The sequence below is a fragment of the Neolamprologus multifasciatus genome, chromosome 16 (assembly GCF_963576455.1).
Source record: "Neolamprologus multifasciatus chromosome 16, fNeoMul1.2, whole genome shotgun sequence".
NCBI lineage: Eukaryota > Metazoa > Chordata > Actinopteri > Cichliformes > Cichlidae > Neolamprologus > Neolamprologus multifasciatus.
Genome location: NC_140454.1, coordinates 14,688,971 through 14,713,770, shown reverse-complemented (window position 1 = coordinate 14,713,770; position 24,800 = coordinate 14,688,971). Strand labels below are relative to the sequence as shown.

Sequence of the window (24,800 nt, the reverse complement as noted above, 5' to 3'; positions counted from 1 at the left end):
ACGTGTAAAATGATTTCGGACTGGTTTCTTAAATATGAGAATGAGTTCACTGTACTCAAATGGCCTCAACAGTCACCACATCTCAGTCCAACAGAGGAGTTTTCACATGCAGTGGAACGGGAGATTCACATCATGGATGTGCAGCTGACAAATCTGCAGCAACTGTGTGATGCTGTCATCTCAGTATGGACCAAAATCTTTCCATCACAATGCTGAATCCACAGTCAACTCTCATTTCATATACTTACATAAGATGTTTACACAAAAAAAGTTATAAAAATATCTCCATTGTGCCATTTGTTACTGCATTATTAATAATGAATACAATATTACTATGAAAAAAAGTGTTTTTGAAGTAGAAAAACCTGAAAATTTGACTAGAAGCCCTGATAATTAAAACCAGTTTTTATGTGGAGGTTTGGGGATTTCGCACACTTTTTTGTCTGTCAAATGCAGAAACCAATAAATACTTTTTGTATACTCTGGACACTTTAATAAAATCCCTGAAAATGTGACTCGAGACAGCTGTGAGTTTATGTGGCAAATGAATTAATACTAATGCCACAGTCTTGCAATAAATCTCACAAATGTTAAAACTGTAAATGGGGCTTTTCTTCAGTACTTGAGTGCTCAAAGCACTTTATATAATATGAGTCATTCCCCTATTGACACACAATCTAGCATTCACACACTCACACACAGTGAATGCATCAGGAGCAACTGGGGTTTCAGTATCTTGCCCGCGGATGCTTTGGCATGCAGATTGGAGCAGCGAGGGATCAAACCACCAACCTCCCAATTAGCAGAAGACCAACTGTAAGCCAAAGCCACTGCTTGCAATGTAGAGACATGCATAACCCTATCCAGAATCCAAAAATACATCCTTGATAATGACCATAAAACTGAATAAGAATTTTTCAGCAAAGCTGAAGAATTCAGACCTTTCAAACGCACGACTGAATACAGGACTGTCACACAACATCGACTGTTACAAGATGCTCTATTTGACTGCCGTCAGTCAAGGCAGCATTGCAAAGTGAGAATGAGGTTTAAATGAACCTCCAGCACATCCAAGGCCCATATATGGCAACCTCAGCAACCCATGAAGACCCTAAGAGAGCGATTTGTTCTTGTGCCCAGAATCTTTCAGGGGGATAAAAGCTGTTCACATTCAGATTCCAAAAATCATGTTCAATACCTCCATCATTTCTGTCTGCTTAAACGTTTGATTACGTTCTTCTGTCACAGAGGCATCCAGACACAGTGAGTACCATTCTTAACTACACCCTTTAAAATAACAGGGAGCTTAGCGCCCATTAAGTGATGTATTCACACAATCACGCTGCACACGTGGCTACTGTAAGCCCGCTGCAGCTCACGTGCTGCTGTGTGTGATGGTGACTCATTTTCCGCTGGCCTACACAACCTTTTCCTGACCTTTAGACACGGAGGTGAGGATTACCAACCCTAAGGTGATGACTGGCAGCTCTTTATCCTTCTCTTATATTTGCTGACCGCTCTGCCACCATACTCACACACTATTATCAATATTCAAAAAGATTCAGCTCAGCATTGCATGAGCTATCATTTGACAGCTGAGCCTTGGTAATTCTCTTTTGTTCCCCACCAGGAAAAATGGCTTTCCCTGGAATTAAGAGATCCCAGTTGAATGTGTATCTTTGATCTATTAATAGAGAGCTATCTCCTAAAGATTTGCCAAGCATTGTTTGGCTTCATAACAGACTGAGTACATTATCGGCTATGGTTTATCGTTATTAGGAGGCAGCTATACACACTGAATTTCATCAGTAGTGATTAATAAATTAAATCCAGTGGGGTGGGCGACATAATGCCGCCCTGCTGTGATGGAAAGCTCCAAATACTTTGACTCATTACCTGTGTTGCTGTTTAGATGACAGTGACTGAGTGTTGGTTGTTACCGTCTGTCAGTTCAAGTCATTTTCTAACCTCATGCGGCACAACCAGCTGTTTCCTGGCCACTCTGAGTGTACACTCATGCAAGGCTGTGAATCCTCCCACCTTAAGCTCTACAGCCCGGCTTACAGCTACTTGGTACAGTGCCTGTATCCATGGTCAGCCTGGACTCCACCGCTACGACAAAAACAGACTCCGAGCAGTGTTTACAGCACTCCCTTTTATAGAGGTGATGCATACCAGCACTAATCTGTGTACTAAATTCATCGGTGTTCATCATGTCATCATGTTTTGCTCTGAATGACATTTCTAAACTGCCAGATAACATCACTAGATTTTAGCAAAATATATGAAAATATATCCAAAAAACTAAAGCAGTATTTTACAATATATTTTCATTTTTGAAGGCTTTCAATTTTGAGAACCTTTTGTGAGTAAACCAGTGGTTTGATAAAGTTAATAAAGTGTTTACCATTAGAATAAATGAAAGTAAGTCAGCATGTTAAATTTTTTTACTCAAATCTGATTTACCTCCGAATAGTAATGGACCTTTATGTAATGGATCCACTTTATATTTTTTTATCAGAATTCCGTGATTTTAAAATGCTGAAAAAATGTAAAGGAGGTAGCACGGTGGCAACATTGTTAGCACTGTTGTGCCCACAGGCTGTGGGCTTCTGCATGGAGTTTGTATGTTTTCTCCGGGTACTCCGGCTTCCTCCCACAGTCCAAAGACATGCAGTTTGTAGTGTTAGGTTAAGTGATGAATCTAGATTGCCCATAGGTGTGAGTGTGAGTGTGAATGGCTGTCTGTCTCTCTGTGTTAGCCCTGCATCAGCTTGGTGACCTTTCCAAGGTGCGCCCTGCCTCTCGCCCTATAGTAGCTCTGAAAGGCATCCAAACAGGATGGATGGAGAAAACATACATAAAGTAAAAGGCCACTCAGAGAGCAGAGCCCTCCATCTTTGCAGTTTTAAGCAAACAAATCGGAGCAGCACCAAAATGAACGGGTTCTTATTTGCTCCACCACTTAAATGAGTTTTTGTGAAATTTAACTTGTTCAGTTTTTTTTTTAGTTTTTTTTTTTGGGGGGGGGGGGGGGTTACCTTTCACCTTGGCTTTGGTGCAGGAAGCGGTGGTTAATTGATCAATAGGCAAGTGGAAGACAAAAGACAATCAAACTTGTGAATATTTGAAATGAGAAATCATTCATACTTTAAGTTTTTAATCTAATCTGCAAAGCAAGAAACTTCTACTGCTTTGTAAGTATGGCCTAGTATTCTGACATTTTGTTTAGAAGACCAAATTATATTGTATCCTTACTTTTTCTCAAGCAATGAATCTTGCAGCTTATTCTGCATATTATCATCAACGCATCGGGCTAGCTGTTTCTGTCTCCATTCTGTGAGTCTTTGTTCTGAACCACAGAGTAAAGGAGGCTCTAAGTTCTTGAGCAAGTAATTAACTGTCTGTCATTTGTGTACCGAATCCATTTGAGTCCCGACTGTGCATTTACAAAACTTCACAGGTGTGTAGTAGGAACCTAAAGAAAGATTAAACCAAGACTGATCCACTGAACCTCTAGACAGAGGATCTGACAGTCCACAGAGCATGTTTCCACTGCTCCAGAGTCCACAGGCTGCATGCTTTACATTGGTGGTGATTTAAGGTTTGAATGCACCTGAAGTTTCCAGCTCACCAAGTTTGCGGTGACGTTAATGCCAGAGGAGTGTTAGGAAGAAATTTCACAAACTGACATGTAGCGTTTGTCACTAAGTGCTCGACTATTTTGAGCTCACGTACTCACTCACTACTGCTAACCATATAAGTAATGTTAAGACTGGACACTAAGACTGGATCTATACTTTGAGCACATTGGAAATTAACCTAATCTTTGGACATGCCAGGTTGCACCCACTCTGCAAAGCCTCATACAGTTTGGCTGAGAGCCCTGATCATGATTGATATGAATATGCAAATTGGGCTCACTGTAAAAACATTTTGTTTTCAAATATTTACATGTCCCCGTAGCTTTACCTGTAACCTACCTAAAGACAGATGTGTGATGCATTAATGATGACAGGAGAGAATAAACAAGTAGCTCACTGCAGTAAATCTTAGCGCTGAAACAGGATAACAGGATGCAATTCTATAAAAGCGTATATAATAAAGTCTGCTGGGAGGGGGGAACTATGTTAGCAGACCCCAGTTTCACTCAGGGGTGTGTCACAGACAATGCTCTGTGTATAAACTCAGAGCACACAGAGGCAAGTGCAGACACACAACAAGAAAACACACGGGGCATACTTCCTACTGGTAGGTTTCACATCTTCTTGCAAACTATATATTTTATTAAGAATATATTTCATTTGAAAATTCTTAAAATGACGCTAATTATTTTATACAGTTGTATAAATGTAACTTTAGTCTTTGCACTGGAATTTATCTGAGTGTGCTTTTCATCTGAGGTAAACACCGTGTGCTCTGTATCCATGACTGTGGCTTGTTGACCTCAGGATTTAACCAGCTGTGTTTCTGGGCTCCAGTTCGCAGTCCAGTGGCAGCCAAAGAGACTAGGGGACTAAATCCAGTCCACTCTGAATCCATTCCAACTTTTACTGAGATTCAAATGAACAATCGTTACATAAAGGGGCCTTTTTTAAAAAACTAATAATAATAATAATAATTTTGTTTGTTTTTTTTTCTTTTTCTTACCTTTGACCCATGATGGGAACTTTAATTTAAGATGCTTATGGAGAGATTATCTGCACTCAGCCAGCCAGTAAGACAGAAGCCTCCTGGAAAGAAAAGGGAAGATGATAAGGAGGTGGAGGAGGAGGGAACCGCAATTAAAGGTATATTCAAACTGTATCTCTTATGTACAAGTCTAGTTTTTGCATGTCAAACAAGTATAATTCGTTTTTTTAACTGAACTTTGCTAATTTGTTAGTATAACCGGTCTCTTCATGTCACGCTCTGCTCATGCAGTACTGACAGACCAGAGGGTGATGGCAAAAGAGGCTCTGAGCAGGAGGAACCTCTGGGAGCCGAGTGTTTATTACGCTCGGGGAAACGAGTCTTTTCATTTTGCCGGTCATGACATCAGCATCCGAGAGTCCATGGATACGTACGGTGCTCTGATCTGGCCTGGGGTAAGGGGCTGCCGTGGGCATGGCATTGGCTCATTTTGAAAATGTGTTGTAAACGTGACAAGAATTTTATTTTTGTAGGCAATAGCTTTGTGCCAGTTCTTGGAGAACAACCAGCAACAAGTGAACCTGATGGACAAAGCAGTACTTGAGATTGGAGCTGGGACTGGCTTAGCTTCTATTGTAGCAAGTCTGCTTGGTAAGTGCATTTTGATAATGCAGTTGTGCATATGTGCTGCATGTATGAAACTTTACCTTTAATCTTTTAGATTTGATGTTGGTAAACACATTCATTTAAGAATAAATGACGCATCCTAATAAACTGGCAATACACTAGTTTATATTAGTTACTTAGGACTTAGCTAAGTGGTGATATTCTTGGCTTTAAGACAAAGAAAAATCCATAAAGGGTTAATTCCCACTTGTGCATAATGTGTGCACTGAATATTTCATATTTATGCTTTTATGCAAAAGTTACATTTCAGCTTGGTGATGGAACTCGAGGGAAAAGTCGTGACGCAACTAAAAACACTGGAATTCATTGTTAAAGCACAACGACCATCCACCCACATAGTTCTCCTGTACTGCATACAACAGAGGGGTTGTAGCTTAGATATATTATGGATGCAGCGATCACTGGATTGATGCTGTTATGCATAAGCCCCTCCATTAAGCCCAGAGTGGAAACAAAGGTTTCATTTATTCCCAATAAAATAAAATGATTGAATTTAAAGTTAAAAAAACTTGGAAAAAATAAATAAATAAAACAAAAACGATGCAACTTCAGTTTGATCACCAAAATTCCTTACAATTAGAGTAAATCATTTTGCTACTGGTTCAGCAGAAACTATAATTAGTGAGAAACTCAAAGCAGCCTGTAAGTTTATATTTAGTTTAGTTTTTTGTTATCCACAAGTTACAAATTGTTGCTTTTATTTAAAATATATATATTTACCAAATTGAGAAAATAACTTGAAATTTTGACTCTGCCAGTTAGGAATAGTATTCTTTTTTTAGAGGGGGAAACTTGCTTCCATAACAAAATGCACAATAATTACAAAATTAAAAAAATAATCATTATGTTTTGATGTCTCTGTTGTTTTGGGTCTCAACCCACTTTTTACCAGGTGCTTGGGTGACGGCAACAGATCTGCCAGACATATTATCTAACCTGACCTTCAACCTGCTGCGAAACACCAGAGGCCGCTGCCGCTACACCCCTCAAGTGGTTGCTCTCTCCTGGGGTCAGGACCTGGATCGAAACTTCCCCTATGCATCATGCCACTACGACTTCGTGCTCGCAGCTGATGTGGTCTATCACCACGACTGCCTTGAAGAACTGTTGAAAACTATGCGTCACTTTTGCCGACCAGGAAGTCAAACAACTCTGCTGTGGGCCAACAAGATCCGGTTCCAGTCAGACCTGAGGTTCACAGAGTGCTTTAAGAGCCATTTTAACACCACATTGCTGACCGAGCTGCCGCAGCAGGAGATCAGGATTTATAAAGCCATGGCAAAGGAGTGACAAGGAGGCTTTAGGAGTGGGAGCTTCCAGTGATGTCAAAGGTTATGAAAGATATTCCATGCCTGGTTGTGATCTGTGTTTACATTTCTGGACAGTGCTATAACCATCATTAAGCAGAAATGAAGTTCCTGACTCAAGTTTCAATAAGCTATTTTATTGCCAGATTTGGGGTGTTTTGTCCCAAATATTTGATATTTCACCTTCAGTCCGACAGTTTTTGAAAATAAATGATTTTACCGTAAACATTCATCCTATACTCATATTTGTCTCACACTATCTAGACTACATATAAACTTATCAAAGTGACTCTGCGCTGGAATAGTCATAAAACCATTGAAAGTCATCAAAACCCATGAAATAAACCCTTTAAGAAAAAGAGTTCCACAGGCACGAGACTTTGCATCTCTGATGTGTTAGCATTTAGTATGTGATAAACACTAAGAAAAAAAAAAAAGACACCTTCTATTAAAGTAGCATGAACCCTACAGGAGCAGATATGCAACTCTTACATGGTCAACATATGACTGTCACTTAGCACCAAAGATAACACATCACTAAACCCTGGCTCCAAAATGGGATTTTTTTGTTTTTGTTTTAATGCATTTTAAATCTAAAAGCTTTACAATAATTCATCACATATACATATAAAGAAAAGTAAGTGAGCAGGTTGATGGTGAAAGGAGATGAGGAGCAGAAGACTGAAGGGACAATAGATGACAGATGTCAGCAATTTGGAATTTTTCAACACCTAAATCTATGATTAAGTTCATTTCAGGCTGGAAGTCCGCCTCCAGTCTATTCTCGCTGTTCCCATGTCGACATAAAACCTGCAAACTTTTTCAGTGTGCGATCACAAAGTTCAGAACCGACTGGGGTCTCTCATGGTGTCTTCATGCCGCATGCTCTAAAGCAGGGGTGTCGAACTCCAGGCCTCGAGGGCCGGTGTCCTGCAGGTTTTAGATCTCACCTTGGGTCAACACACCTGAATCAAATGATTAGTTCATTACCAGGCCTCTGGAGAACTTCAAGACATGTTGAAGAGGTGATTTAGCCATTTAAATCAGCTGTGATGGATCAACAACACATCTAAAACCTGCAGGACACCGGCCCTCGAGGCCTGGAGTTCGACACCTGTGCTCTAAAGAAACGAAAGTCTGTGCAGTTCACGCGTGTTAGTGACTCTAAGATAAACAACACGTCGATGACTTAGGCTGCTCTAGTATGGACTCCCTGCGGAGATCGTTGGGGATGGTGCCTTCAGGGCCCCAAACGTTGAGCTCTCCGTAAATTCCCATCTCAATCATCTCCTCTTGCCAAGGAATGGAGATGTTGCCCGTGGCGAACTCGTCAAAAAAGTTCTTATCAGGATCTTCCAATGTCACCCCCTTCACAGAGGAGAATGCCCCGACGTCATCCAGACTTTTAGCATACACCACTTTGGGGTCAGGGACAAAAGGAGGTGGTAGAATTCCTGAAATAAAGTGACAAATTTTAATTAAGCACCACATTAAATGGTTAGTGGCTTCAAACTTTTTCCTAAATCAAAAAGATCTTGAGCAAATATCGAAAGGTTACCTGCGTTCAGTTTCCTCCAGTTAATGCCGCTGAAAAATGGATGTGCTCTGATTTCGTCACAGCATCCATTCTTAAAACCCATCCTCTGATCCACCTCCTTGGCCAGCAGCCCATCACACAACGACTTTGCATGCTCACTGAAGTTGTCAGTGTAGGTCACCACCCGAGTTAGCATACGCTCTTTCATCTCCTCACGTTCCACCTGAGAAGAAGATCAACAGCTTCTAAACCTCTTCTTTCCTCTGTCTGCTTTCTTTGCACAGAAAGTACCACCTGTAGTTTAGACTCTCACCTTCTCTCCTCTGTTTCTGAATGGATTCTTAGCAGCCATGAACTCATATAAAGTCACTCCAAGAGTGAAGTAGTCAACGGAGGAGTCGTACTTTTCTCCCTTTAGCATCTCTGGTGCCATGTAACCTACAAAAAATTAAAAATAAAAACAACGACAAGATGAGCTACAATTAAAGATTAAACCTGTAAGATTACCCTTAAACGTAAACGTGCATACAGATTTCTCAGTGGGTGCAGATGAGACCCACCTGGAGTCCCAGCATAGCCTTTTGTCATGGTTTTGCCTTCTTTTAGTTCCACAGCAAGACCCAAGTCAGATATACGTACATTCCCTGTTGTGATTAAAAAACATATATTATTAGCTCATAATCATATTATTCTCCAAAAATTTGATTATAATGTATTACCGTCATTATCAAGCAGCACATTTTCTGGTTTGAGATCTCGGTAGATGATTCTTTTCTGGTGGAGGTGCTCCAAGCCCTGGATGATCTGGGCAATGTAAAAACAGGCTCGAGGCTCATCAAACCCTGGGTTGTTTTCATCCACCAGGTAAATATGGTACCTACAGGGAACAGATGAGCCAAGGCCAATTATTAAAAGCCTTCAATATGCACACATTTGGAGTATTTTATATCTTAAGCATGCCCATACGCTGCTGGTTCTACGTGTGCAGACTGTAAGCATTCAAATTTGATTTTCTAGGATTAAAGGATGTTTGCTTTAAATAAGAAAAAAATTATTGTCTTGCTTTCTAAGTAATCTGAGCTAAAAAGGCAAATACTTTATATTTTAGCTTAAATTGTGCATAATCTGACTCTGCACTTGTTGCACTAAGTCTGCAGATGAATACTGACACATCTGGGTGACTGTCATTTCCAGCACATTACAGCTGACTTCAACATCTCTGTAATAACCTTTGCTTCGCTGGCAAAGGAGATACTTAAAGATTATAGAAGTTTAGGCTGCAACTAAAGCAACAACATGCTAATAAGGGTTAAGGAGTGTGTGCTACAGCCAGATGTTCATGCTTCAAAACAAAGTTACTTGAGATCTCCTCCATTCATGATGGTCATGACCAGACAAAGCTCCTCCTTTGTCTGAAAGGCGTATGCCAGCGACACAATGAAGCGACTGTGAACCTTCTCAAGAATACATTTCTCCACCAACGCCCCCTACAGGAAAAAAAAAATAGGAAAGACAACTTTGAAAAATGCTCACATGCCATCTTTTAAATTAGGAATAACAATGTGAAACTAAATGGATGTTTCGTTGCTCAGGTTGAACTAAACTGTAATGTTTGTCTCAATGTGTGTGCCATTTGGAGGAGAGGTTCAGGTATACACTTCAGAGAATGACCTCGGACAATTCAAGGGCAAAATGCAACAGCGCCAAGGAGTTCCCTTCAGAAGAGCTTTTCCATAAAGCTCCCAGTAATCACTCTATCCCTGTCTCAGTGTTTAATACTGCAGGCTAAAGCCAAATGAGACAGAGGCAGGGACAAAGATGATTAGCACCATTGCAGCCCTGCTCAGTGGAAGGCACTTGCTCTAAAGTATAAATCCAAAGGATGCCACTCATTACACAGTGATAAAATAAATAATTGCATACGGTCAAAACTAATTCTACTTTTAGGTTGTTATAAAATTTCTCCCTTAGAGCTTCCAATTTCCACATCTCATTACATGGAGAGAAAGCCATTTCATTTTTAAATATATTTATTACCATCCAGCTGAAACTGAGATATTATAAATCTGCAAAAGCTCATTAGGATCTGCAGTATGTTTTGTTTGTTTTACCTTGTTTACTAGTAGTTTGCAGTAACTTTTACTTCAGATAATACAGAAAAGAATGAACAGATGAATTATGCATGATTATGTCAGTGTGTTGGTGTTAGTCGTGGCAGTTACTCAGGGTGAAGTAGTTAAAATATCCCCAGAAAGGAACTGCATTATGAAAGCCATGTTATTATATAAATGTATGAATAATTATAATCCTGTTAAGAGGAAATACTCTGCCTGATGAGATCTTCTACGTTGTTGATGAATTTTTTCTCACAAAGTATTTCGATGCTGTGATTTTGCCCCCATTTAAAATGGGTTTTTTTCCACCACTGGGGGAGGCAAAAAGCCAAAGGCATGTTCAGTAAATGAGCATCGAGCAAATGACATTTATTCTCTTACCTCGTAGCCTTTCCTCTTCTTCAGCCTCTTCTTGTTGAGTTTCTTACAGGCGTACAGTTTTCCCGTGGCTTTCATCTGACAGGCAGACACTTCTCCAAACCCACCTTTCCCCAGCACACGGAAATCGAGGAACCAGTCTTCATCCATTGGCTGCATCTCCAGCCATTTCCACTGCAGGAACCTCTTCAGGTACATGCTCTCCAGGAAGAAAGTGTAGGGGGCCTCGCGCAGATAGTCCAAAGTCTTGGCCAGCGCTGCAGAAAACAAATCATCACCTACAGCCTCGAGGGATTCTTTCACCTTTGTTATGATGTCCTCACTGAGGAACGGGCAGAAGTGTTTGGCAGAGGGGTCCATGTAACGCTGAACTAACTTCGAAGCTTTTTTTGCCCTTTCAGAGTCCTCTGCCAGGTCATAGTCCTCGATGTCTTTCCACAAGCGACATGCCCCATGATACTCTTTGTTTGCGTCCAAGAATTCCCTAAAGAGACGTTTGCCAATTGGCTGTTCAACACAGACTGAGTCAAAGGATAAATCTAGGGTGTCCTTCAGGCCCTCGCACACAGTGATGTGGGGCAATTTGAGGCGAGAATGGTACTTTTTATCCCGAGCTGCTGCTGGATTAGAGCCATCGATGCTTCCACGAGCATTGATGTAAGCAGAATTTGCTACCACGGTTGTGAGTCCTCCGATATCCATGTTGAGGGTAAGCGACTGTTAAGCAATGCAAAAAGAAGACATCGCAAAGAGAGAAAGGCGGTGAACGGTAAATGCTGCCAACTAACGCGCAGGGGTGAGGAAGAAAAAGAGGACAGGCTGAAGCAAGACTGAGAGAACAGGAGACAGATCACAGCGGAGTGGCAGAGGGAGCATGAGAGACAAACGGGAACTCGAGACTGGTGACTGAACTAGATCCCAGCACACTTTGAGCACTGTACCACCCTCACTCTCACTCTCACTCACACACACACACACACACACACCTGAGTCAACACCTTTCAGTAATCCATTAACACCCCAATGCCCCAGACAAAGTGTGCGAGCACATGCTGGAACAGAACAACACAAGCAGCATATATGCAGGATATCACCAGTCAACTGGCAAACCAGTAAGCAGTTCATACAGCCTATAAGCAGCACTCTGCTTCACATTAAAGCTCCAGGTTGAATGAGGAATAATATTTGAGATAACCCAAAAGGCCTACCAAATGCTGAAATACACTGGGATGTTTTTAACAGCCAATAGGGTTTGGCAGCATAGGGAAAAATATTAAAAGTTTCAAAATATTGCATTTAAAATGGAAAATATGGCTAAATACTAAATGTAAAGCCAAGAGAAGTCTTTGAGATTACTCCATAAGCCACGAGTCAGCACAGAAACACTGTTTAAAGCAGGCCCTACATTAATAAGACACTTCTGAGGATCATCCTTAACTTTGAATGGCGATATATCTAGTTCAGGTTGCAAGAACAATGCGTTCAGTCCCACAGGTTCTATTACGGATGGAAGGAATTCGCTTTTTCTTGTTGTCTGCAATTTATGAGATCCTACCCAGACTGTACCCGTCTAATCCTGTCATAAATCAAGCAGGTAAAGGCATCGCGTTCAAGTATAGCACTTTTGGAAGCTGCTGCTGGAAACGGCAGCTTTCAAATTCTATATGATCAAATGAGCCCTCAATGCAAATTAAACAGGCCACTCTTTGACAGCAAAAAACAACACAAAACGGACTAGTGAAAATGCTTAGTAAACAGAATAAAAATAGAGGTGGATGATCACAGGATCCTTTCCATGGTAAAGACAAACACCACCTATCCAGTCAAAGGAATGGTCCATGTCTACCATAAAGAGCCCATGAAAGAACATACAGACTTGACCAAAACCATCTACAACAAGAACATCAAAGTAGCACCTAATCTGGCTCACAATTCATTATGAATATGATCATGACAACAGGTTAAAGACCCACTGGGTGACAGCTGTGCACAAGTAAAATCTAACTAGCACTGTAGGAGAAGTAGTGATTCTTGTGAACTGTGGATGGACAACTGACCCAAATCATACTGAGGAACAGCACTGTTGGACAGTTACAACAGCAGCTGTAACAGAATGATGGGAGGGAGAAAAAAAAAGACAAACAGGATGGACGAGGCGTGGGACAGCTTGTGAATCGAAGCATACTACATAATCCAAACACAACGGAGGCAGTGTAACGTATGGACATGCATGCTTCCACTGGAACTGGTTTCACGACTGTTTATTGATGATGTGACAAAACACAGAAGCAGCAAGATGAATTCTGAATCGTACAGAGCTTTACTGTCTTCAGCCAAACGCAGCAACGCTTAAAACAGTGAATTAAACGTTAATGCAAGAGCAACCAAAATGTGTTTGGACAAAGGTAAAGTGGAAAGTTATGCAATGACAAACCAACCAAATTAGATAGAAAAACCCACGAACAAACAATCGAAGGAGGTTGGGCAAAACTCATTCTTTGTAATATCCATAGTTTTATGGATTTCAGTCATTCGTAATTTTTCTTTATTTTATTGTAAGTTGTCTAATTTCATTGGGGCCCATGTATAAAATTGCTTAAATTTAATGAAACTGTAAAATTACACCAAACTCCCTTTGTATTTTTTTATGGTGGATTCCAGAGCCAAAATTAGATAAACTGTTAGTCTTCCAGCATTTCTGTATTAAAAGAACTCAACAGCTCTAAACAAGTCACAGGATCCGGTTTATCAGTGAATTAACAGATGCTAAAAAAAATTTGCTTTTTCCCAATATTCCAGTATCTGCAGTGTATCCACAGTTTTTGGCCACATCTAATTAAAAACTGCGGACAGAAAGCAAACTAGCATAATGTAAGAACCAATCACACTGCAGCAGCATAATCATTGTCAGGCATCTTTTTCCCAAGTGTCAGGCATCCAAGCAGTGTGTCCCTTGTGGTTTTCTTTTGACAAGCAGTCAACTTCTTTAAAACCCGAGCTAGTTTCCTTCCCCAGTTCTTTTAATAGACAGGGTTGAGACAACGACCCAGCTAGACGTTTCTAGCGCCTTCTGCTCATCTCTCATATTACTATTTAAGTAAACTTTGTTTCCAACCCAACAGACAGTCGACCTTACCCCACCCCCAGAAAAACTCATGAATTGTGGATACAAACTTATTAAAACAATCTATATTTAATTTGCAAACTTATATTAGATTACAGAAAAAGGTATTTGGAAGAGTCAGTACACGTGTTGCTCAGTTTTAAAAGGGAGATCTTTGAAGGGTGTACATAAAGACCTATACAACCACACATTGTTACATCAATAATTTTTGTAGGTCTATCTTTACCACTGGCCTCTAAAGGAAACTATAAGCTACAATTGTTGTAGGATTCATATATGTAATTAACAAAGAAAGCTTATTTACCTAGGAGCCTGGGTTATGAAAGTCTTTACCTCGCTGCTGCCATTATTTTGTAAACACTACCAAGGCATTAACAGGGCGGTGATGGAGAATTCCTCAACTCTGGAATACAAATAAAACTAGCAAAGAAGATCAGGAAAGCAGCTGCCTACGGAACAGAAGGAAGCCAGCCCAAAAACAATCGGGAAACCATTTCAAATTTCCCAGAACACAAAACCAAAACAAAACAAAGTATGACGAGATGTGATGGAGCCCCATCCTGTGATGCAGTGGCATCTGTGTTAAGCCATTCCGAATCCATGGTGTTGCACTAACAACACATCTCACAGCAGACACTTTGGCCACCTTGGAACATTTTGATCATGTCTGCCATATGCAACTGCAGAAAAAAATTTATAAGTCAAACGGGTACATTATACATTCTCCAACAGCAGTAGGCCTTAGAGTTGCTTTTTAGTGGGATGGCTTATTAAGAAGTGGATTAGACATATAAAGACTTCAGGTGGCAGGGACAAAGACTATAGTTCCCTTGGACGACACCTCCCACTGAGCTGTGGTGCAGGTGATTCAGGAGCAGAAAAAGGTGGGTGCAAACACCTCTGTTCTTTTAATTTTCATCGACACCCCTGAGAAAGCCAGACAGAAATACAGGGAAACAGGGCGGAGGGGAGTTTTTTTTGGGGAAAGGAAAAAAAAAAAAAAAAAAAGCACACACGACAGTGGACTAAATTCCCACGGTGAGGGTGGTTTTGAAGACTGTGCTTGTTGGAGTGGCGAGGTGTAGGGAGGTTAGTCTTCATCGTCATTCTCATCGTACTCATCCTCATCGTCGTCATCCCCCATGTAAGACACTGGAGTCTCCACACGAGACCCGCTGTAGTGAGAATCGTTTGAGCTGGACGCCATGGTGCCATCAGTGCAGCCATCACTGCATAAGAGGATGGGGAAATGTTAGAAAAAGCAGTGTGCACATTATAGCTACATCACATTTAGCAACTCTTACCTGTTTGCAGGGTAACGGGCTCCATTAGCAGAGGAACCTCCAGTGATGTAGACGTTACTGATGGGACCTTTGGCCATTTCTGGATAAAGAGACAATGAATTAGAATGAAGACCTTTGACTATTTACAGACCTGAGTGGGGATAAGAGATACAGAACAAAGGGATTCAGAAAGCACAATCAGATTCTTGCCTACTTTAACTGCAGATGAAGACTAACTCTTTGACGTTGAACCCTTTGAAGCAGTTTCTGTCTAAGGGTGTTTTTCTCACCTCTCACTCTAGACCGAGTTGACGAGTTTGTAAACGTGTAGCTTTTTTTCACTCATTTTCAGAAAATGCAGACCTGGTAGTCAGGTCAGATCATCATACCATAAGCCGCACTGGAGGGTTTTTTTTTTTTTTTTTACAAAGTCCTCCAAAGCTGCAATCCCCAACCTTTTTTGCACCACAGGGGAAAAGACCCAGGGAAAACGAGTTCACAATAAAAACGAATTAAAACAAAAACAAAAAAAAAAAACGATAGAAACCAATAAAAACTCAAAACCATAAATTTCCCACCTGAGCCTCAACTCTTACGGCCCGGTACCAAATGACTCACGGACCGGTAGCGGTCCGTGGCCCAGGGGTTGGAGACCGCTGCGCCAAAGGGTCTCGGTCCAATTGTTTGGTCCCCATCCAAGTATGATTACTGTGTTCGCAACTGCACCAAGAACCAGGGGCGTAATTTCCAGGGGGGGTAGGGGGGCCGCACTCATAGGGATATTGGTCACTTACCTATAACATAAGGCTCCAGAGCTTTGGGCACCAGGCTACGTGCGATTTTCAGATCCTCTGGAGAACACTTTCCCACCTCCAAGCCGCAAGCCATGCCCATACGTTTTAGCACCTCGATGTCATCATGGATCTCAAACATGCTGTCGAAGTTAAACAAATACTCAAACCTGAAGAGTGGAAAAATGGGAAAGGGTCAATTATCCAAACAAGTGTTCGTTCTAATTTTAAAGAGGATCATGGGTACCAAATCAAGGACAGCATACTGAATAGAATAGAACATGGGTCCCATTTTCAACACATTTGGCTAAGAGGAAATTAGCCAAAGGTTCTTCAGTATTTTAGTTAGCCCGTTGAGGACAGCTACTAGTATTCCTTTCAAAATAAAGTTCATCTACAAAGCAGGGATTAGTTTAGATCAGGGGTGTCGAACTCCAGGCCTCAAGGGTCAGTGTCCTGCAGGTTTTAGATGAGTCTTTGATCCAACACAGCTGATTTAAATGACGAAATTACCTCCTCAGCATGTCTTGAAGTTCTCCAGAGGCTGGTAATGAACTAATCAGTTGATTTAGGTGTCCTGACCCAGGGTGATATCTAAAACCTGCAGGACACCGGCCCTTGAGACCTGGAGTTGGACACCCCTGGTGTAGTTGCATGTGGGAAGGCCTCATAGTTACTTCTTCAAGTCAGCCACTAATCCTATACACACTGAAATGTTGAGTTAAAAATTAGGAGATTCTAGTTATTGTTATAATGCACATCTTGATACCACACTATAATGCTTTGCACTGACAGAATGCTTCCAAGCCTCTCTTAGCTTACTTGCCAAGAACCAGAACACAATTAACCTGCAATTATAGTTGGGTTTCCCACCTATGCAGCTCCAAGGTATTACATACAATCATGTCACATGGCTAGAAAAAATAAAGCAGCTTATGTGGCTGATGGGCTGTTGTCAAGTACATGTTGTTCTGCAACTATTTATTAAAGCCCTAATAAATACAGCCCGGTGAAGCACTACCAGCGCCTCCATGAAAATGTGAACACCTCCCCCACATTTTGGATAATTTTTCCTCCCCCCCAGTTACAAATTATTCCAAGTGCCAGCATTTTAAATAACAGAGCTGATGATCACACACTTGTCATTGGAGATGCTGCAGTCGATGACAGTTTTCTTGCTGGTGTTGACAATAATGAAAGGAAGGTGGATGATGGAGTTCGGAGGTGGAGGTCGGTTTGCCTGCTGTTCTGTCTGCCTATTCCTCTGAACCAGGTTCTTAAAAGCTATTTGCTGTAAGACAAGATCAAAGACAAGTTAAAACTCAATACTTTTTTTTTAAATGCTCATTTTTTCTTTTACATTGTAACAATTTTAAGTTGCCATTTTGTATGCGCTACTTGCATATATAGAGATTCAATGAGAAGAACTTCTGTTTATTACTGATTCATTATGATCCAGCATCACAAAAAGAGACCAAACACACACAAAAGCAATCTAAAGAGGCCAATCAGTTCGTGGGGTATTTATGAAGCGTCTTCTGCAGCCCTGATGCACAATTACCACTATAAAGACTATAATTGTAGCCCCCCTTTGATCACACCAGTACCAGCACTCAAATCCAACCTGCAGTATGAGCTCCTGAAGCTGTGATTGTTTCTGCTTAATCCTCTCCAGCCGCCTTTGTCTCTCCACCTACAGTTGAAATAAAAGCGTTTTAACACTGGTAGCAAAAGCAGGAATGACCGTCTTCGCTGTGCGTTTCTACCTCTAGGTTTTGGCACTCTTGCGCTGAGTTGGTGGGTAGACCAATCCACTTGATTTCTTTTTTCTCTTTAGAAATAATGTTCATGGCCATGAGCACGTTAAGTGCATCATAAACACGTCGCCGAATGTTCTTCTGGTCATACACATGCTGAAATGAGAGAGAGAGAAAAAGATGCAATTCAAAAAATTAATAAAATATAGCTTAGAATTAAAATATCTTCATCAGGAGTAATCAGTCTGCATCTCTCTGAGACAGTATCACACAGCGGCAGTGCTCACTGAGTCATTCGGTGACATGTGGTTGTCTGATGAGCTGAATTCTGCCACCAGTTCATCTGCCACTTCATTGTACGTGGTCACTCCTTTCTTCTGCACCTTCTCGCACACCTTCATGGAAAAATGCCTCAAGCCCTTCCCATTCTTTTCCCCTTTCTTCCCACGTTTTCTGCAAACATAAAAAACAAATGAGCCCACGTCACTATGAACACAAACACACTGGTGTGTGGCAATCTGGCATTCACTTCTTTTCTTTTTTTTTATTGCTATGAATAGCTATCAGACTTGACCCATTCTAAAATGCTTAGCTTAATCTGGACAGAGCTCACCAATAATGTCCCAAGCTTAAAATCTTAAGGGCAATTTGAAGCCTTACCCTGATGACCAAGGAGAGGCATCAGCTGGTTGACTCTGTGTGAGGAACTGGGAACTGGGTGTGTGTGGACTGTTTACCAAAATGGTGTTTGATACGGTAGGCCTCTGGGGTGTTCCAATCACCTACAGGAAGACCACAGAGAAGAGAAAGAACACACACTGATATCAACATTGTTAGTCATGCTTTTGTTGTCATCAACAATGAGTTTCTCTTCTAAAACCTCATGTACTCAAATCTTGACATGTAATATTTCTTCTAAAGCCTCACACTTAAATATATTATGTTTAACTACAAGAACCAATTCACACTGAACATAAACTCAAGTTGGGACTCTGTTCACTCTCTTTAGGATGCGCATCTTCTGCTGATTTCTGTCATTTTGAGGATACCTTGCAGAAAGCTATAACTACCCTCAGTGCAATAAGGAATGATTTAAATACATTTGGCCTTGCATTAGATAGCTGACAGGTGAAGCAGTAAAGTTAAATGACAGTTATTTCATTTGACAGAATTTGACTTTTTACGCAAAATATTTGGTTTGTCATGAAAATCATCATTGGCGATTGTTTGAATACAGCTTTAAGGGAGAAATAAGATATTTTTAGAATTTCAGTCGTTTATGATGACTAATAAAAACCTGATGCTGAATTGGGCTGATGACAGTTAAAGACACAGCTTTAAAAAACTACATCCCTAACAGCAATGTGAGGCATCTTGAAGACGAGTGATCTATTCCTTTAGTAAGGTGATATCTAAGCTGATTTCCGTTATGTATACATTCCTTGTACATAATGGGATGATGGGTGTAATCCTGCTGACTGTAGAGTTGATGAGCTTAGGATCAACTGCCTCCAGCTACCCTCTCCCCGGTCACCTCACAATGATAATGGAGGGGGCTTATACAACATTCATATAAAGCCGAGTAAAACCCTACAAAAATTCATCTACCTAATGTTTAGCAGAGCCAAAGCATTCTTTACATTTGCTGAGGGTTTCTACGCCTTAAGAGAAAAGAAACCACATAATGCTGACTTAACAGGACCTCACTCACCATGTGTGGCACATTTTGCATGTGTGTAGCGACGTTCACATTGGATGGCCCAAGGGTTTTGGGTAGTAGCTGTTTGGCCACAGGGGCAGCTGTGGGCTGGACAGTAACCAAGGACAGGACACCTTATAGGAGACATGAGAAGATCATTAATGAGGGAAGCTTTTGAATGAAACACCATTGCCCCCTATTGTCCACCTACCAACAAACAGCCCTGCTGCCTCTTAAACTAGACTGTACATGCTGCTTAGAAAGCCCTGCATATTACATATGCACAATTTCTGTAAAATATACACAAAATATACCTTTACTAGGGCTCAGATTCTGATCGATAAAAACCTTCAGCTCTCCATTGGTTTCAATTAGACCAGCCTGTAAAAGAGAACAACTTAATTTACTGCAGAAACCACAGAATAGAAGACGAGTCAAGTTAAACTCCATACAGTAGAAGCTACTTTTGGCTGATGCCTTATTTACGAAGGGTCACCGCAGCGAGTTGTACAAGTTTGATTTGCCACAGTTTTAACGCCGGATGCCCTTCCTGATTCAATGGAACTGTGTCACCTTCCAGGACCTAACAGGGAATCTTTTGTAAGGCAAATGTATAAACCACTCCACTATGAAGTCACTAAACAAATCCCACAGTCTATTTAAAAAGAAAAAGAAAAGAAAACACTACAAAACTAAGTGCAGCCAGTAAATTGAAGGACCCAAAATTAGCTACAGTACTTCGGTGACACAGCAGAAATAGCCTGATGTTTCTCATGAAACCATGTATATATTTACTTACATCTTTAGCCATGATCCCAAAGGACCGAAAAGAGGTATGCTTTGGGTTTAAAAGACTTTTCCTCAGCCAGTCACTATTCAGACCCCTGCAAACAGAAAGAGAACAAACTATTACTTAAATAATGACAAAATTGCAGTTTGACCCAAACATATTTCCCAATACTGTTTCCCAAGCTAAGCTGTGTTTCACTTTGTTTTGGAGAGGAAATTTAAACTTATTTCTGAAGTAGGGCCCATCTGGTCTGCTTGCTAAGAGCACATTGTAGAAAGCTAACTACATCACCAATGTTAGCGTCACTGTTTGTTTTATTAGCCAAAATGCGCAGACATGTACGCTTCTCACACCAATCTCACGTGAACGAGCCACCGAACAGTACTTTTAAATGTTCTATATATGCAGGAAACCATATTAAGCCATCCCTTGATGCTCACAACTTTTACTACGCTAAGTGTGCATAAGGCCTACTTCAGGTACCGAGCACGTCCGGAGGAGAGGCACCGTCCAACTTCTGCTACAGGTCACGCAAACAAGCGAACTTTATCACAACAGCGCTAAACTGATAATGTCGCAACAGAGACAGCACTATATGGCTCCGGGCACCGTGGCTGCATGATACTGTAACAGCGGTCATATTATATGTCGATTAGCACGAACAATCTTTTGTTGGACGTAGCTAGCTGCTAACAGCTAGCGGTAGACCCAGCTTGCTGGTCTTAGCTTACTAGTTAGCTCCTGCACGCTCTGAGACGATTCATGTAGAAATGTTGCGATTATTGGTTCCGTGCTGCAGATCCCAGCTACACTTCAGCATGGGTTAACACTTAAAATAGTGAACGTGCCTTTCGCACGATGAATGAGCTTCACTGTGGTGACTGTATGCGCTTACGAGTGCACTCTGTCTCCTCGACGGCTGTTGTTGTTGGCATTTGAGAATGGAGGAAGAGGAGGTCTAAATCCCCACTAAACAGGAAACAAACTAAGAAATGTCGATATACTTTTTAACAATTATATAGTTCATTCGAAGTACGAAATAATGTATTCCCATTGAGTATTTCACTTTTAAGCGTATTTTTTAATACAACAAGCCATGTCAGGATTTGCATAACTTGCTGTGTGCTAGCTGTACAAAGAGTGATCGTTTCCAAGTCAAAGAGACTGAAAAAGTAAACAAAGTTTGCCATCGATGCCAGCAAGGTGGATTTTATCCAGACGATAAAAATTTTTGCCACAGTTAACCACAACTTCTAAAATACCAGTTGCAGGTAGCCGCATATACTCCGTGAGTTGATTGCGTTTTATTGTCAACCGCTGACCTCCTTTTGCCTGTGTAGTGACCAGTATCAACATACATAGCTAACTAATGAATAACACACTTTGTTGTCTGGAAGTTACATTTAAACACTCGACTTATTAGTATTAATCATCATTATTATTACTATTATTCCACGCATTTAACGTAACCTTTCTTATTTGTTCTTAATAAAACACGAAGACCCTTACGAATACTTTCCTGACGCTAAATTAACAGAAAGGTGGCCATTTTGATGTGTCTAAAACTTAAATATTAGTTTTTATAAGGTTCACTTCCAAACGAACTGTTGCATATTGGTCCAATACAAGTACGTTACTGTAATCAAGTCGATTACAATCATCATGAACCGCAAAAACTAGCTTTGCTCTTCACTTCGTTACCGTCAGCTACATGCCGTAAGTTAGCGACTTGAAAGAGGATATATTAAATGCAATGCAAAAAGTACTTGTCTTTATTATCAAAATGTTTATTTTAACACTGAGCTAGCTCGCGATTGCACTTCAAGAAGTAGGTGCTTCAGCGCTTTGTTAGCCCACTGGCTAGCTAGTGGGTTAGCACAGAAGCTAAACCCCAGCTGTCATCGACAACCCCAGAATTAGCTACAAGTTTACCTCGACGGTTAGCTTTGTATTTATTGGCGGTAACATTTTTTTCTATATACTTAACAAACAATACAAGGTCATACAGATATTTAACGTCAGTGCTATCATATGCGTCAGCCGAGTGACAAGCTGCAGTTGAGTAGATGCTGCTTACCGGTGCACCTTACAGGTTAACAGATCGCTCGCTAGCCTTTCCTATCGACTTTCCGTTAGCCTTGCTACAGCAGCGTCTCTCACAATCTGATCTTGGCGGTGCCTCGCTTTAGTGGAGCTTGATTGGACAGCACGAATGAGACGAAAGCAAAGCGGTCAAAATAGTTCATGCCCACAACCTGGAGCTCTTTGGATTGGTGGATACCAGAGCCCTCGTGATACATGCAGCGCCGTCTGCTGCACAGGAGTGCGCCATAAAAAATGTGTTAATATGACAAGACGTGAAATAAGTAAGGGATCAGAATATCGAAGGTTTAACACACAGTTAGTTAATCTCCAGGGATGCAAATCTGTTCAGTTAGGAAGCCATGAGTCATTGTGAAACAATTTCACCTGATTTGGTGCAAATAACAGTGATAGCAAGTGCACTGGAGAGGTCTTAACACTCACTTTTGTCACTGTTAGTGAGCCATCGTACAAATGCAGGAGATTTTCTTTGCCCCCACTCCACACACACACACACATATGAATTTGAATACAATCCACTCACAAAGGACTACAACATACATTTGTAGTGTGAAGGTGGTTCCAATTCCAAAATATTATTTAAATACAAAATAGCTCTTGACAGTGGCGGTCCTAGCCTGTTTTGGCGCCCTGGGCGAACACTCCCTCTGGCGCCCCTCTGGCGGAATAATAAAGTGGAATTGTAAAGCGCTTTGAGGGTCTCAAAAAGCGCTATATGAAAGCAATCCATTATTATTTAAACTAACTGTTAACTGTATATTTCTGTACATTTAAGTATTATTATTCATATTGCTGCATTCATTGACCTTTTTATAGGTGATTTCATTGTTTAATTGCATTAAAATGTTATTATTTTGGCGCCCCAGCTGTGGAATATTACTGTTTTTTTAGGATTTTTTTTTTACGGTGCATCAAATGGACGATAGAAAACCGATCGGTGCCTATGCCATTCCCAATATGCACTGGCATGATGTCGGGGCGGCATGAATACGAGCAATTATTTTTTAATTTTTTGCTGATGCCCGTGATGCCGCCCCCCACCACGATGCCGCCCCGGGCGACCCCCCCATGTTGCCCGCATCAAAAACCTCTACTGGCTCTTGAGAACTATCAAAAATAGCATTTTTTTTCTCTCGCCAAATTCTCAATAACTAATTTATAACAGTTATAATAGTTATAAATCCACTTTTTTTCTTGTTTTGATTTTGTTCATCATCAACTTAGAACATGCAAACATCAACATATATTAAAGAAGAGTCATTACGCACTGCAACCCTATGTGCAGCCTTGTTACTGAAACCTATTTAGGCTGGGGAAAAAAAGAGGCCAAACAGTGACACAATTGAGCAGCGTGTTAACACCATGGTTAGATCAAAGGTCAGTTCTCTGTGATATATTTTGTATTTTTCCACTCTTTTCTGACTAGATTGTGTCATTCCAACCAATGCAAACCTTGATATTTATATTACCAAAATAGAAATTAATTTAAAAGTTTAATTCCTTTGTTTATATCTCTATATCTATTCTTGACTTTCACAGTCAACTGTCAGCTTACATCCTTTTCTGAGAAAACTCTAATATCAGCACTGATTTGCAATCCTGTTACTGTACATATAAAACAAACATTACAAACATGTTAAAAAATATATAAGATATTATTAAACAACATGTCTGTGTAGTCCTGAGTATTTATTTGTCAGATGTATGACATAATCTACAAATAAAAGTAATATATCCGTTCAACCCTGTTATCTTGTGCAGGCCTGTTACTCTCATTTAACCCTGTTACCATAAATATTTTTTAAATAAAGTAATCACAAATGTTTTTCTTAGCTCATAGGGGTTTAATCGTTTGCCTTTCTTTGCTTGAATTATCATTTGAGTTGTGTATTTGTAACTGTTGAAAAGCTGGGCAAGGTAAACTTTCTCCATCCATAGATTCATCCATCCATCCATCTATCCATCCATTCATTTTCTTATGTGTATCTGGCACCAGGTTGTGAGGGCAACAGCCTATGCAAAACTCCCTTTCCCTAGTTACCTTTTCCACCTTTTCCGGGGGAACACCAAGGCCTTGGTGTTCTTTGCGGAATTGTTTTAATTCAGCAACGTTGGAGGGTTTCAGAGCATTAATGGCATGTTTAAGGTCATCACAAAGCATCTCAATCTGCTTTAAGCCCGGACTTTGACTAGGTCACTCCAAAAACGTTTTTGGATGTTGTCTTTTTTGTTTGTTTGTTTGGGGGGTGGATCATTGTCCTGATGCATAAACCAATCCTCTGATATCCTTTTGTTGAAATCCTGTATTAGTTTTATGTCAGATGTAATGGGACTCAAACATTCCAATAAGTGGAACTTTTGTCTTGTCAGTCCACAGAATATTTTCCAAAAAGTCTTAGGGATAATCAAGATGGGTTTTTTTTGGCAAATGTGAGACTAGCCTTTGTGGTCTTTTAGGTCAGCAGTGTTTTTCTCCTCGGAATTCTTCTGAATTAACTTTAGTAATTAGTTCCTCTTTAGGCTTCATTCCTACAAGACTGTGTGTTTTTCCTTCCCACTCTCACCAAGCACTTGCTCAAAGGGGGTCCTTTGATTTTT

The 24,800-nt window shown here is 40.6% G+C and overlaps 3 protein-coding genes across 7 annotated transcripts; 1 reads left to right on the top strand and 2 right to left on the bottom strand.

The window, feature by feature from the left end:
- The first annotated feature begins 3,494 nt into the window (after positions 1 to 3,494).
- Positions 3,495 to 7,519, top strand: mettl21cb (methyltransferase 21C, AARS1 lysine b). 2 transcript variants are annotated; one of them, XM_085135484.1, is made up of 5 exons: positions 3,495 to 4,251; positions 4,682 to 4,790; positions 4,924 to 5,087; positions 5,166 to 5,283; positions 6,212 to 7,519. In XM_085135484.1, exons 2-5 carry the CDS (start codon positions 4,682 to 4,684, stop codon positions 6,607 to 6,609), a joined length of 789 nt encoding a protein of 262 aa, XP_084991610.1. In that variant the 5' UTR covers positions 3,495 to 4,251; the 3' UTR covers positions 6,610 to 7,519. The 2 variants fall into 2 exon arrangements, with proteins under 2 accessions (XP_084991610.1, XP_084991609.1); XM_085135483.1 differs by having other exon boundaries at positions 3,495 to 4,790.
- On the bottom strand, positions 6,743 to 11,878 carry LOC146500468 (rhodopsin kinase GRK1-like). The gene is made up of 7 exons (XM_085135472.1): positions 10,659 to 11,878; positions 9,523 to 9,650; positions 8,883 to 9,040; positions 8,724 to 8,807; positions 8,477 to 8,601; positions 8,185 to 8,386; positions 6,743 to 8,080 (listed from the first exon to the last, which is right to left on the bottom strand). Exons 1-7 carry the CDS (start codon positions 11,355 to 11,357, stop codon positions 7,791 to 7,793), a joined length of 1,686 nt encoding a protein of 561 aa, XP_084991598.1. The 5' UTR covers positions 11,358 to 11,878; the 3' UTR covers positions 6,743 to 7,790.
- Positions 11,879 to 12,901: 1,023 nt separating this feature from the next.
- On the bottom strand, positions 12,902 to 22,335 carry tfdp1a (transcription factor Dp-1, a). 4 transcript variants are annotated; one of them, XM_085135473.1, is made up of 12 exons: positions 22,177 to 22,335; positions 20,109 to 20,193; positions 19,624 to 19,690; positions 19,322 to 19,443; positions 18,271 to 18,392; positions 17,898 to 18,063; positions 17,620 to 17,766; positions 17,478 to 17,546; positions 16,993 to 17,144; positions 15,857 to 16,023; positions 15,084 to 15,162; positions 12,902 to 15,008 (listed from the first exon to the last, which is right to left on the bottom strand). In XM_085135473.1, the coding sequence occupies exons 2-12, from the start codon at positions 20,118 to 20,120 to the stop codon at positions 14,870 to 14,872; spliced, it is 1,242 nt and encodes a 413-aa protein (XP_084991599.1). In that variant the 5' UTR covers positions 20,121 to 20,193; positions 22,177 to 22,335; the 3' UTR covers positions 12,902 to 14,869. The 4 variants fall into 4 exon arrangements, with proteins under 4 accessions (XP_084991599.1, XP_084991600.1, XP_084991602.1 ...); XM_085135474.1 differs by lacking the exon at positions 22,177 to 22,335 and adding an exon at positions 20,995 to 21,109; XM_085135476.1 differs by lacking the exon at positions 22,177 to 22,335 and adding an exon at positions 20,948 to 21,060.
- Between the last annotated feature and the right edge of the window lie 2,465 nt (positions 22,336 to 24,800).

Coding starts and splice junctions, on each gene's coding strand:
- LOC146500468 (XM_085135472.1), bottom strand. CDS start 11,357: ATGGATATCGGAGGACTCACAACCGTGGTAGCAAATTCTGCTTACATC. Junction 8,808..8,882: donor TGTGCTGCTTGATAATGACG/GTAATACATTAT, acceptor TAATCACAACAG/GGAATGTACGTATATCTGAC. Junction 8,387..8,476: donor TCAGAAACAGAGGAGAGAAG/GTGAGAGTCTAA, acceptor TCTTCTTCTCAG/GTGGAACGTGAGGAGATGAA.
- tfdp1a (XM_085135473.1), bottom strand. Junction 18,393..19,321: donor TGCAAAATGTGCCACACATG/GTGAGTGAGGTC, acceptor GTCTTCCTGTAG/GTGATTGGAACACCCCAGAG. Junction 17,767..17,897: donor ACATGTCACCGAATGACTCA/GTGAGCACTGCC, acceptor CTCTCATTTCAG/CATGTGTATGACCAGAAGAA.
- mettl21cb (XM_085135484.1), top strand. CDS start 4,682: ATGCTTATGGAGAGATTATCTGCACTCAGCCAGCCAGTAAGACAGAAG. Junction 5,088..5,165: donor GTGCTCTGATCTGGCCTGGG/GTAAGGGGCTGC, acceptor TTATTTTTGTAG/GCAATAGCTTTGTGCCAGTT. Junction 5,284..6,211: donor TATTGTAGCAAGTCTGCTTG/GTAAGTGCATTT, acceptor ACTTTTTACCAG/GTGCTTGGGTGACGGCAACA.